This window comes from Salvelinus fontinalis, chromosome 28 (genome assembly GCF_029448725.1).
Source record: "Salvelinus fontinalis isolate EN_2023a chromosome 28, ASM2944872v1, whole genome shotgun sequence".
NCBI lineage: Eukaryota > Metazoa > Chordata > Actinopteri > Salmoniformes > Salmonidae > Salvelinus > Salvelinus fontinalis.
The window spans coordinates 20,366,449-20,380,307 of record NC_074692.1 but is presented as its reverse complement, the minus strand read 5'-3'; the positions used below and the strand labels follow the sequence as shown (position 1 = coordinate 20,380,307).

Here is a 13,859-nt window from a genome sequence, read left to right as displayed (position 1 = left end):
TACTGCACCTCCCCAGCCTACTACACCTCCCCACCCTACTCGACCTCCCCAGCCTACTGCACCTCCCCAACCTACTGCACCTCCCCAGCCTACTGCACCTCCCAAACCTACTACACCTCCCCAACCTACTGTACCTCCCCAGCCTACTGCACCTCCCCAGCCTACTGCACCTCCCCAACCTACTTCACCTCCCCAGCCTACTACACCTCTCCAACGTGCACCTCCCCAACCTACTGCACCTCCCCAACCCACTGCACCTCCCCAGCTACTGCACCTCCCCAACCTACTGCACCTACCCAACCTGCACCTCCCCAGCCTACTACACCTCTCAAACCTGCACCTCCCCAACCTACTGCACCTCCCCAACCCACTGCACCTCCCCAGCTACTGCACCTCCCCAACCTACTGCACCTACCCAACCTGCATCTCCCCAGCCTATTGCACCTCCCCAACCCGCACCTCCCCAGCCTACTGCACCTCCCCAGCCTACTGCACCTCCCCAGCCTACTACACCTCCCCAGCCCACTACACCTCCCCACCCTACTCCACCTCCCCAACCTACTACACCTCCCCAACCTACTGCACCTCCCCAACCTGCACCTCCCCAGCCTACTGCACCTCCCCAACCTACTGCACCTCCCCAGCCTACTACACATCCCCACCCTACTCCACCTCTCCAACCTACTGCACCTCCCCTAGCCTACTGCACATCCCCAATCTACTACACCTCCCCAACCTACTGCACCTCCCCAGCCTACTGCACCTCCCCAACCTACTGCACCTCCCCAACCTGCACCTCCCCAGCTTACTGCACCTCAACAACCTACTGCACCTCCCCAACCTACTGCACCTCCCCAGCCTACTGCACCTCCCCAGCCTACTGCACCTCCCCAACCTACTGCACCTCCCCAGCCTACTACACCTCCCCACCCTACTCCACCTCCCCAACCTACTGCACCTCCCCAGCCTACTGCACATCCCCAACCTACTACACCTCCCCAACCTGCTGCACCTCCTCAACCTACTGCACCTCCCCAACCTGCACCACCCCAGCTACTGCACCTCCCCAGCCTACTGCACCTCCCCAACCTGCACCTCCCCAGCCTACTGCACCTCCCCAGCCTACTGCACCTCCCCAGTCTACTGCACCTCCCCAACCTACTGGAACTCCCCAACCTACTGCACCTCCCCAACCTGCACCTCCCAGCCTACTGCACCTCCCCAACCTGCACCTCCCCAGCCTACTACACCTCCCCACCTACTCCACCTCCCCAGCCTACTGCACCTCCCCAACCTACTGCACCTCCCCAGCCCACTGCACCTCCCCAACCTATTACACCTCCCCAACCTGCACCTCCCCAGTCTACTGCACCTCCCCAACCTACTCCACCTCCCCAGCCTACTTCACCTCCCCAACCTACTGCAATTCCCTTAACTTACTGCACCTCCCCAGCCTACTGCACCTCCCCAGCCTACTATACCTCCCCAACCTACTGAACCTCCCCAGCCTACTGCACCTCCCCAACCTACTACACCTCCCCAACCTGCACCTCCCCATCCCACTGCACCTCCCCAGCCTACTGCACCTCCCCAGTCTACTGCACCTCCCCAACCTACTGCACCTCCCCAACCTACTACACCTCCCCAGCCTACTGCACCTCCCCAACCTACTCCACCTACCCAGCCTACTTCACCACCCCAACCTACTGCACCTCCCCAGCCTACTGCACCTCCCCAACCCACTGCACCTCCACAGCTACTGCACCTCCCCAACCTACTGCACCTACCCAACCTGCACCTCCCCAGCCTATTGCACCTCCCCAACCCGCACATCCCCATCCCACTGCACCTCCCCAACCTGCACCTCCCCAGCCTACTGCACCTCCCCAGCCTACTGCACCTCCCCAGCCTACTACACCTCCCCAGCCCACTACACCTCCCCACCCTACTCCACCTCCCCAACCTACTGCACCTCCCCAGCCTACTGCACATCCCCAACCTACTACACCTCCCCAACCTACTGCACCTCCCCAACCTGCACCTCCCCAGCCTACTGCACCTCCCCAACCCACTGCACCTCCACAGCTACTGCACCTCCCCAACCTACTGCACCTACCCAACCTGCACCTCCCCAGCCTATTGCACCTCCCCAACCCGCACATCCCCATCCCACTGCACCTCCCCAACCTGCACCTCCCCAGCCTACTGCACCTCCCCAGCCTACTGCACCTCCCCAGCCTACTACACCTCCCCAGCCCACTACACCTCCCCACCCTACTCCACCTCCCCAACCTACTGCACCTCCCCAGCCTACTGCACATCCCCAACCTACTACACCTCCCCAACCTACTGCACCTCCCCAACCTGCAGCTCCCCAGCCTACTGCACCTCCCCAACCTACTGCACCTCCCCAGCCTACTACACATCCCCACCCTACTCCACCTCTCCAACCTACTGCACCTCCCCAGCCTACTGCACCTCCCCAACCTACTGCACCTCCCCAACCTGCACCTCCCCAGCTTACTGCACCTCAACAATCTACTGCACCTCCCCAACCTACTGCACCTCCCCAGCCTACTGCACCTCCCCAGCCTACTGCACCTCCCCAACCTACTGCACCTCCCCAGCCTACTACACCTCCCCACCCTACTCCACCTCCCCAACCTACTGCACCTCCCCAGCCTACTGCACATCCCCAACCTACTACACCTCCCCAACCTGCTGCACCTCCTCAACCTACTGCACCTCCCCAACCTGCACCACCCCAGCTACTGCACCTCCCCAGCCTACTGCACCTCCCCAACCTGCACCTCCCCAGCCTACTGCACCTCCCCAGCCTACTGCACCTCCCCAGTCTACTGCACCTCCCCAACCTACTTCACCTCCCCAACCTACTGGACCTCCCCAACCTACTGCACCTCCCCAACCTGCACCTCCCAGCCTACTGCACCTCCCCAGCCTACTACACCTCCCCACCTACTCCACCTCCCCAGCCTACTGCACCTCCCCAACCTACTGCACCTCCCCAGCCTACTGCACCTCCCCAACCTATTACACCTCCCCAACCTGCACCTCCCCAGTCTACTGCACCTCCCCAACCTGCACCTCCCTAGTCTACTGCACCTCCCCAACCTACTGCACCTCCCCATCCTACTACACCTCCCCACCCTACTCGACCTCCCCAGCCTACTGCACCTCCCCAACCTACTGCACCTCCCCAGCCTACTGCACCTCCCAAACCTACTACACCTCCCCAACCTACTGTACCTCCCCAGCCTACTGCACCTCCCCAGCCTACTGCACCTCCCCAACCTACTGCACCTCCCCAACTTACTACACCTCCCCAACCTACTGCACCTCCACAACCTACTCCACCTCCCCAGCCTACTTCACCTCCCCAAACTACTGCAATTCCCTTAACTTACTGCACCTCCCCAGCCTACTGCACCTCCCCAGCCTACTATACCTCCCCAACCTACTGAACCTCCCCAGCCTACTGCACCTCCCCAACCTACTACACCTCCCCAACCTGCACCTCCCCATCCCACTGCACCTCCCCAGCCTACTGCACCTCCCCAGTCTACTGCACCTCCCCAACCTACTGCACCTCCCCAACCTACTACACCTCCCCAGCCTACTGCACCTCCCCAACCTACTCCACCTACCCAGCCTACTTCACCACCCCAACCTACTGCACCTCCCCAGCCTACTGCACCTCCCCAGCCTACTGCACCTCCCCAGCCTACTGCACCTCCCCAGCCTACTGCACCTCCCCAACCTACTGCACCTCCCCAGCCTACTACACCTCCCCAACCTACTGAACCTCCCCAGCCTACTGCACCTCCCCAACCTACTACACCTCCCCAACCTGCACCTACCCATCCCACTGCACCTCCCCAGCCTACTGCACCTCCCCATCCTACACCTCGCTAGCCTACTGCACCTCCCCAACCTACTGCACCTCCCCAGTCTACTGCACCTCCCCAGCCTACTGCACCTACCCAGCCTACTGCATCTCGCTAGACTACTATAGCTTACACCTGCTCCTCTATAGCCCTCCCTGATTTACTTTGACTGCCTGCATGTAGTATGATGAAATAGAGGTAACCGATACTGGCTTTTTGTTGTTGCAGCCTGTAAGTCTGTGTCAGACACTAAGACGGTGGTCCCCGGGGTGAAGCAGCCAGTCTTCCTGCGCAGCATGTCTGCACCCTCCGACCTGGAAATGATTGCCAACCAGGACCTGGAGTTCACACACAGCAGCCAAAGGTTCTCTGTACACTGAACTGTTTTTGATGACACCAAGAAAGTGGATTACAAGCGTAACTACACTAAGTTGATGATGAATGGAGAGAGTACTCACCCCTCCACTTTGTTGTCCACCCCTACTGTAGGAGGCGACACCACCCTACCAGTCACCGCAGCAGCTCCTTCACACTGCTGCAGTCTCTAGCCATGGAGGACTGCCGGGACAAGCCAACGTACAGTGTGCTGCTGGGACAGCTCTTTGCCTTCATTGGGACCACGCCCGACCAGTCAGTAAGTCCAGCCCTCCGTCACAAAGTCACTGCACATACACACTGTAATTGTTTTTGGTGCCAAATGATTAGAGAAGATGAGTCTACTCATATTTTACCCTAATTCTTCCTCCTCCAGGTGTCCAGCAGCAGTTTCCTGTCTGCGGCTCAGACACGGTGGAGGCGGGGCAGCACGAGGAAGCAGGCCTTGGTTCACATGAGGGAGCTGCTCACCGCCGCAGTCAGGGTGGGCGGGGTCACTCATCTGGTGGGCCCTGTTACCATGGTGCTGCAGGGAGGGCCCAGGTAAGGGATGTACACAGACACACTCACACACAAACCTACCATCAATTAACATTCTGAAAGAAAATGTTGTTTTCTAAATGTATGTGTATCTGTGTGTGTCCTCTGCAGGATCGAGGAGCTGTCCTGTGGGGGAATGGTGGAGCAGGTGCAGGAGGCCTTTGGGGAGACCATGACGTCTGTAGTGTCACTATGTGCGCGCTACCCCATCGCTTGTGCTAACAGTATCGGCATGCTCTGCACCATCCCCTATACCAGGCAAGAAAATGATTCTCCTTCTACCTCATGCTACTCTTGGGAAACTGTTTTGTAACTGCTTTTGTAACAAACAACTTAACTCATTCTCCTGGCACCCAAAAATGCCTGACTTCCAATAATTGCCATCCTCCAAACCCCAACCCGTGTGGTCCTGTGTTCCTGTAGGAGTGAGGAGCAGTGCCTGGTGCGCAGTGGTCTGGTCCATCTGATGGACCGCCTGTGCAGCCTGAGTGGCCAGAGGGACTGCAGCTCCAATGAGAAGCAAACCAAGAAGCAGAAGGTGGCCACCATGGCCTGGGCTGCCTTCCAGGTGCTGGCCAACCGCTGCATTGAGTGGGAGAAGGTGGAAGGTATGCAATATAGTTTTTTGATGGTGGGGGACTTATCAGCTTGTGAAGCAGGTAGCTCACTCCAAGAAATTAAGAGAACTTCAGCACTCAAGCAGAACATGTAAGAACATTTCAGTTTCCAATATCTTGATATTGCACTGTGCCTTTAGCTGAAGAGGAAGGTTTGAAAGACGGTCTTAATGTCCTCAGGGTCTACTATCAAAGTGAGGACAAGATGCAGAAGAATAGTTGGAGGTAAAAGTTAGACAAGCTTGGCAAAAGTTGAATTAGGTTACTAATTCAGAAACCAGGTTAAAGATGGGTGGATTTAAAATAGCTTATGTTCAGAAACATAAGTATGACTTCATCTTTGAGGACCTTTGAATACAGATAATCAGACTTTAAGATGCAACCTCACATCAGTGTTTTTTTACAATAATAATCCGTGTGTGGTGATTCTAGCTACTACAGAAATCCCTCTACCCCTTTCTAAAGGTGGTTCTACAGATGCGGTGCACTCGGGTCTGGCCCGGCAGGTATCCAGCCTGCTGACCAACCACCTGGCCAGAGCCACAGAGTGCTGTGGGAACCAGGCAGCAGGGAACGACGCCCTGCAAGATGTCCTCAGCCTGCTCAACGACCTGTCCAGGTAAACACCACCAGACAACAGGACAACACCTTAAACAAACTCCTATCAACATGAGGGCTCAATGTTATTTTGTGTTCTGTGTTTTAGAAATGACTGTTAGGTTTTCGTCTTCTAATTATTCCTGACTGTCTGTTGCTTCTCCAGGAGCCACATAGGGAAGGCAATCCTGAGCCAGCCAGCCTGTGTGTCCAAGCTCCTGTCCCTGCTGCTGGACCAGCGGCCGTCTCCCAAGCTGGTGCTGATCATCCTGCAGCTGTGCCGCGCTGCCCTGCCCCTGATGAGTGTGGAGGACTGTGGCAACGTGGCGCTGCCCGCCTGGAGCTACTCCATCAACACCCTGGATGCTGAGCAGCAGGACGCCACCGACCCCGCCTCACGCATCGCCGCCCTGCTGCTGGCCAAGCTGGCTGACTACGTAGTACCAGGTAGGAGCCTATGGTCTCGACATGTTGGTCAGGAGATCTCTGGTCTCAGTTAGTGATCTTTCTAACACCATGTCCCTCACCAGGCTGCCAGACCCTGCTGTCCCCCAGCTCTTCAGAGCCAGACACCAGCCTGAGCCGCTCCAGCCCCAAGGGAACCCTGAAGTCTGATAAGGACGCTGGGGAGGAGAGCGAGGCTGTGGATGGCAAACTGTCCATATTTATCCACAAGAGGGAGGACCAGTCCTCTCATGAGGTGCTCCAGCCACTGCTCAGGTAAGACTCATCATAATAGCTCCTGACACCTTTTGTGTGCCAAACCATCTATAAAGTTTCTCTGACACCTTCTTTCTGGTGGCCTGCAGCAGTTCAGAGGGCCGGCCATTCCGCCTTGGAACTGGAGCAAACATGGAGAAAGTGGTGAAGATGGACAGAGACATGACCAAGGTCAGGCCTGTTTAATGTGACTTCATATGTCATTTGGCTGTCACTAAGTGAAAGAAAATGTTTAACTTGTGAAGGCATGTTCATTAATCATACCATTATTCCTGGCTGATCTGCTCCTTCACCCCACCAGAGTGGTAGCTGTGAGGTAATCACAGAGGAGGCTGCAGCCGCCCTGAGGAAGGCCAATAAGTGGGCCCAGTCTGGGCTGATAGTGAGCGTGGGCCCGCCTGTGGATGCACTGGCACAGGAGGCCGCTGGAGGAGTCACCACGGGGGACAAGAAGAAGACCGCTCAGACCGCTGTGTGTCGGGACAGGAACTCTGAACTGGCCCGGTCAGTCTGACTCGAGCTGTGCAAACGTTAGATTATGCATTTTTCATAACAGTAATACTAGTGGATTAGAAACTATCATAACACTGTTCCATTAGTAATACTAGTAGAACATAAGAAAACTGTCACATATAACTGCATTCCTCTGTAGGGCTTCATTTATTATTACCCCACTAGATATTACAGGTGCAAGTACAATATTTCATTTTTTTATTTCGAGAAGCATCCAACCCTGTTATCAGAACTTGACTGTAATGTCATCTTCACTGAAGACTATGATAATATCCACTTAGGATAATGTTTGTATTTATGTTATGAGAGGTTGACTGCTGATGATTAACTACTAATGGCAATGAACTCTTTCTAAGTGGGCAAATATTTTTTTATTTTTTTACAGAAATCAAAGAACCTTTGCTTGCATGCTTTTTCATTTGAACAGGGAGAACTATCGACAACCCAAAGAGAGAGCCTGGTTACATTACTATTGGAGCATGAGGCAAATGGCCAATATAAAAGCCCTGTACACCTCAACTGGAGACCTCTCGCTTTATTGTGCTGTGACACCCGTATTCTATCAAAATGTTAAGCACTTAGAATGGTGCACCTCAATATTAGGAAGCTTTTCCTAATGTTTTGTATACTCAGTGGAGGTACAAATCGTAAGTCAAATCAGTTACTGGCAGCAAAAGAATACGATCCTTGACTTTGGCGATGTCATTTACAAAATAGCCTCCAACACTCTAGTTAGCAAACTGGATGTAGTCTATCACAGTGCCATCCGTTTTGTCACCAAAGCCCCATATACTACCCACCACTGCGACCTGTATGCTCTCGTTGGCTGGCCCTCACTAGATATTCGTCGCCAAACCCACTGGCTCCAGGTCATCTATAAGTCTTTGCTAGGTAAAGCCCCACCTTATCTCAGCTCACTGGTCACCATAGCAACACCCAACAGTAGCACTCGCTCCAGCAGGTATATTTCACTGGTCATCCCCAAAGCCAACACATGCTTTGGCCGCCTTTCCTTCCAGTTCTCTGCTGCCAATGACTGGAACGAATTGCAAAAATCACTAAAGCTGTAGTCTTATATCTCCCTCTCTAACTTTAAGCATCAGCTGTCAGAGCAGCTTCCCTGTACCTGTACATAGCCAATCTGTAAATAGCACACCCAACTACCTCATCCCCATATTGTAATTTATCCTCTTGCTCTTTTGCACTTCAGTATCGCTACTTCCATATTCATCATCTGCACATCTATCACTCCAGTGTTAATGATAAATTGTCATTAGTTCGCCTCTATGGCCTATTTATTGCCTTACCTCCCTACTCTTCTACATTTGCACACACTGTACGTAGAATCTTCTATTGTGTTATTAATGGTATGTTTGTTTGTGTAACTCTGTGTTGTTGTTTTTGTCGCACTGCTTTGCTTTATCTTGGCCAGGTCGCAGTTGTACATGAGAACTTGATCTCAACTAGCCTACCTGGTTAAATAAAGGTGAAATAAAAAATGTAACATTCCAACGGAATGGAAGAAAAAGTTAAGAGAAAGAAAATAGAAACTGTTTGTAGGCATATTTAATCTCAGATGTTTAACGAGAGAAAATTAGTAAAGATGTATCATTTTGATACTCCCTTAGAAGCAGGTTTTCGGTTTGATTTATAAAACATCATTAGACTCCACTATCTGAATGTTTCAATTGAAGATATTGTACACATTTTTGGCTACTATCAAGATGTTACTGTCACGGATCCCTCTGGAACTTTCATTGATCACACCTGTCCCCTATTCCCACTGATTGTATTTGTATATATGTGCCCTTTGTTCACCATGGTGCTGTCCATTATTGTTCCAATGGCCGTTGGTCGTGTGAGTACCTGTGCTGTGTGTTTGGGCTTTCGTGCCTGTGTGGATTGCGCAGATGATTACGGGTCTCGTCCCGTGTGGTATCATTGTGCGCGTGTGTTATTTATTCGAGGTTCTCCTCACTCTTTTGTTTGGGTTTCAACCCTGTGTTTTTGTTACGTGTTTGTTTGGTCTTCGTTCCCGTGCCTTTACACGGCTCGCCGTAATGTGTGCTAAATGAAAAAAACTATTACGCATTCCTGCGTCTGTCTCCTGATCCTTCATGCCAACGTGACAGTTACAAATATAACAAATTAAAGAGAATAAATAACCACCCCAAAAATGTCAAAGTATTTTTTATAATAAAGAAACCTTTTAATAATGAAAAATAGTTTAGTCCCCAAAATGTGTCAAGGTAAAAAACACCGGGGAGAGTGGTTCTGAGCGGTCTTCTCTCTCTCCCTACACTGTTCAGGTCCGACCCAATCAGGCCCTTCATCAGTGGCCATGTGGCCAACAGTATGGCTGCTGAGGTTATCGCCCTGCTGCACAGCCTGCTCACAGCACCTGAATCCAACACCGCCCAGATCTGGACCAGCACTGCAGAGAAGGTAAAGCACCATCAGAATGCATAGGTTTTTGAGGCAGCTGCAGCCATTTTAAGATCTACTTGGCAATGCTAGATCCATGTAATTCTAAGAATATACTGTATATGAAGGTCATAGTGATAACACATGGATTTAACGCTGCTGATGACTGTGCCAGGTGCTGTCCAGAGCACTGATGTTCATCCCACAGCTGGGGAAGTATGCTGAGAGCATCCTGGAGAACGGTAGCAGCAGCAGCAGGAAGCTGGCCAAACTCCAGGCCATCGGCAGGCAGGCTGTAGCGGCACTCTGCGCCCTTGGAGGCTTCAAGGAGACCATCAAGATCGGCTCAGAGGTCCAGGTGGGTTAGGAGATGAGCAGAAGTTGATAGATCCATTAGTAGACTTAGCAATACAAATTGTACTTGTCTCTGAAATGCACATGCTGTCTGCCAACAACACTATACCAGGCCAATAGTGCTGTGGGCAGAAAGATCTATAGTAGTTAATGGTCTATCAGTGAATGTTTCTCTTCATGGTCCCTCTACTTCCTCAGGTGGTGGGTAAAGGAGTGCTGGACAGCGTGGGCCTGGTCATGTCCATCAATGAGCAGGAGGGCCTCGCCACAGTAAAGTTCCCTTCCTGCGAGTACAAGAAGGTCTGCAAGGCCTCCGACATCCTGACGGTGCCCATCTCCCGCCTCTGCACTCCCCGCTCTGAGGTAAGGACAGGGAGGGTTAGAGAAGTTACACATGCAACTAACACATGTAACTAACACATACAACTAACACATGTAACTAACACATATAACTACCAAGTGTAACTAACACATACAACTAACACGTGTAACTAACACATGTAACTAACACATACAACTAACCCATGTAACTAACACATGCAACTAACACGTGTAACTAACACATGTAACGAAACACATGCAACGAACACATGTAACGAACACATGTAACTAACACATGCAACTAACACGTGTAACTAACACATACAACTAACACCTGTAACTAACACGTGTAACTAACACATACAACTAACACGTGTAACTAACACATACAACTAACACATGTAACTAACACATGTAACTAACACGTGTAACTAACACATGTAACTAACACGTGCAACGAACACGTGCAACTAACACGTGCAACTAACACGTGCAACTAACACATGTAACTAACACATGTAACTAACACGTGTAACTAACACATACAACTAACACATGTAACTAACACGTGTAACTAACACGTGTAACTAACACATGTAACTAACACATACAACTAACACATGTAACTAACACATACAACTAACACATGTAACTAACAGATGTAACTAACACATGCAACTAACACGTGTAACTAACACATACAACTAACACCTGTAACTAACACGTGTAACTAACACATACAACTAACACGTGTAACTAACACATACAACTAACACATGTAACTAACACATGTAACTAACACGTGTAACTAACACATGTAACTAACACGTGCAACGAACACGTGCAACGAACACGTGCAACTAACACGTGCAACTAACACATGTAACTAACACATGTAACTAACACGTGTAACTAACACATACTACTAACACATGTAACTAACACGTGTAACTAACACGTGTAACTAACACATGTAACTAACACATACAACTAACACATGTAACTAACACATACAACTAACACATGTAACTAACAGATGTAACTAACACATGTAACTAACACATACAACTAACACATGCAAATAACACGTGTAACTAACACATAAAACTAACACATGCAACTAACACATACAACTAACACATAAAACTAACACATGTAAATCGACTGGAAATGATGCAAGTGCACATAAGGCTTTAATGTATGATAGCAGTAGACTCATTTAATGTTCTCTTCTCATCAATGTCCCTCTCCCCCTCTCTCTCCCAGGCGCTGCCCCTCTACAAGCTGTCTATCACAGAGAAGGTGGTGCAGGCGGTACAGTCCATGCTCCTGCCACAGGAGGGTAGTCTGTCCATCCACACCTCCCTCCCCGCCTCAGGAGATGGCTCTAGTCCTGTCATGGCCGCTGTCCGCCTGCTGGCTGAAATCAGGACCAGGTAAATCACTAATGAGGACATTACCTCGGTCAAGATGCTTTGCTGCTCCGCCAAATGTGTGTCTGCACTTGTATGTCATACATTTGTTTTGCTTAGTTAGTATGGAGGTTTAAATGTGTCTGTTGTGTTTGGCTCCCAGGGCATGTCTGGTGATGGCCCAGCTCCTGGAGGACAGCTCGTTCTGTGAAGAGTTCATTCAGCAGTGTCCTGCTGCTGTGGAGGTGCTTAACCTGGTGGCCCAGGAGTGCAGTCCTGGTGAGTGACCACCCACTCTCACCCAGTAGCATAGTGCTCAATGATGAAACTTCTACAATGCAGCATGACTGTACTTTTACTGGCCATATTTTCTCTATGACCGTAGTATTGATTCTGCTGTGTTGTGCAGGGGAGCGTCTGGGCATGGTCGAGGCACAGTGTGAGCGAGTGAGGATGCTGTACCGAGACTGCGCTCGACCGCCACCCCCTCCCCTCCAGACAGACAGGTGCCAGGTGGGTGTCGCTGTAGCCTCTACTCATTGATCTACTGATCGAATAACTGACATAAAACCATACTAGGATTTTTTGAGGGATGAAGGGATTCAGTTTAAAGTTTGTGGGGCCTTGTAACGCTCTCTGCTCCGGTCTATATCTCCCTAGCCCAAGGAGATTACATGGAGTCCAACCAGGGTATTCCCTCCAGTGCGTGCCTGCATGTTCTCATCCCGCCTTACCTCCGTCACCTTCCTGGCCGACCCCAGCGCTGGAGGAGGCCTGCCCAGGGGAACCTTCATCTATGCCACCTCACCTGTACCTGTTCAGGTGGGCACCCCTACACTTACTGGATGTCTTGGGAATGGCACATGCTAGTTTTAATATTAATGAAAATGTCAGTTTTGCATGCTTATGAAGCAGGTTGACTCATTTGGAATCTTTAAATTCCTCTCCCTCTTTTTCCTGTAGGCTCCTTCCTTTTACTGGGAAATAGAGATTGTCTCCTATGGAGACTCGGAAGACGACAGCAGCCCTATTGTGTCTTTTGGTTTTGCCACAGAGGCGGAGAAGAGAGACGGAGCATGGACCAATCCTGTTGGCACCTGCCTCTTTCACAAGTATGTGCTCCTATGGATTTGACATATGTAATCTCTGTGAGGTTTCCCACTGCCCTGTCCGTGACTGAGTGCTGACTTTTCTTTCCTGTCTTTTTCATCCTCCCCCTCGGTTTCTGTGTTTCTCTCTTTCAGTAATGGTAGGGCTGTGCACTATAATGGCTCTAGTCTGCTGCAGTGGAAGAGTGTGAGGCTGGACGTAGCCCTACTTCCTGGTGAGATGGGAAACAATCCTCTCATCTAGTTTCATAATATCACCTACCTCCTATTTTTCCATCATTCATTTGACTTTTTTTTGCTTATGGAACCAATGTGTATTGCATATTTATAACATTTTGGTGAAACATCTGATTTTGAACTGTATATTGGATGGTGACCATTCTCTTCCTGCTTACAGGGGATGTGGCGGGCATTGGCTGGGAGCGCTCTGAGGGCACCCCTCCACCCCCTGGCCAGGTCTCTAAAGGGCGGGTCTACTTCACCTACTGTGGCCACCGCCTCAGCCCCTTCCTGGAGGATGTAGCAGGGGGCATGTGGCCTCTGGTGCACATTCAGAAGAAGGTGGGTAAAACAAGATAACAAGTTCAACAAGATAAAGCCTAATTAATGCAGCTTGTATGTCATCATGGTATGTTTTGCATTTTGTTTAGAACACAAAGATTCGTGCCAACTTTGGTTGCCGGGCATTTGCGTACGCAGAGGGCCAAGCACACCGCAATGCTGCTGACTTTTGTGTTGACCTGGCAGAGGAAATCAGTGCCAACTTCGAGGCCCTCCCCTTCGCCATGGCATCCGACAGCGACAATGATGCGGGTGCTAGTGTGGCATCTGACTCTGGATCCCACGGACCTCCATGTCGTATCGCCGCGGTAGCAGTTGCTCAGCAACGTATGTTCCTTTCACTTTCCCCTTTCACCAAATGCATGTGTTTCAGTTACCTTCCGGTCACGTAACCTAAAATGTGTTGTTTTA

At 51.0% G+C, this 13,859-nt stretch overlaps 1 protein-coding gene across 5 annotated transcripts in view; it reads left to right on the top strand.

Annotated features, from left to right (window-relative positions):
• Positions 1-13,859, top strand: part of LOC129826335 (probable E3 ubiquitin-protein ligase HECTD4) — a 73,484-nt gene that overhangs the window by 43,126 nt on the left and 16,499 nt on the right. For 2 of the 5 annotated variants that reach the window (XM_055886937.1, XM_055886934.1), the window contains exons 29-50: positions 4,134-4,269; positions 4,395-4,539; positions 4,657-4,823; positions 4,932-5,078; positions 5,244-5,428; positions 5,618-5,662; positions 5,903-6,056; positions 6,201-6,481; positions 6,565-6,754; positions 6,844-6,925; positions 7,056-7,258; positions 9,577-9,712; positions 9,867-10,049; positions 10,244-10,408; positions 11,633-11,802; positions 11,942-12,057; positions 12,188-12,291; positions 12,439-12,600; positions 12,742-12,890; positions 13,023-13,102; positions 13,285-13,448; positions 13,538-13,775. In XM_055886937.1, coding sequence (XP_055742912.1) covers positions 4,134-4,269; positions 4,395-4,539; positions 4,657-4,823; positions 4,932-5,078; positions 5,244-5,428; positions 5,618-5,662; positions 5,903-6,056; positions 6,201-6,481; positions 6,565-6,754; positions 6,844-6,925; positions 7,056-7,258; positions 9,577-9,712; positions 9,867-10,049; positions 10,244-10,408; positions 11,633-11,802; positions 11,942-12,057; positions 12,188-12,291; positions 12,439-12,600; positions 12,742-12,890; positions 13,023-13,102; positions 13,285-13,448; positions 13,538-13,775 — 3,402 coding nt within the window. The remainder of the gene's footprint in view (positions 1-4,133; positions 4,270-4,394; positions 4,540-4,656; positions 4,824-4,931; positions 5,079-5,243; positions 5,429-5,617; positions 5,663-5,902; positions 6,057-6,200; positions 6,482-6,564; positions 6,755-6,843; positions 6,926-7,055; positions 7,259-9,576; positions 9,713-9,866; positions 10,050-10,243; positions 10,409-11,632; positions 11,803-11,941; positions 12,058-12,187; positions 12,292-12,438; positions 12,601-12,741; positions 12,891-13,022; positions 13,103-13,284; positions 13,449-13,537; positions 13,776-13,859) is intronic. The other 3 variants (XM_055886939.1, XM_055886938.1, XM_055886935.1) reach the window with 2 other exon arrangements.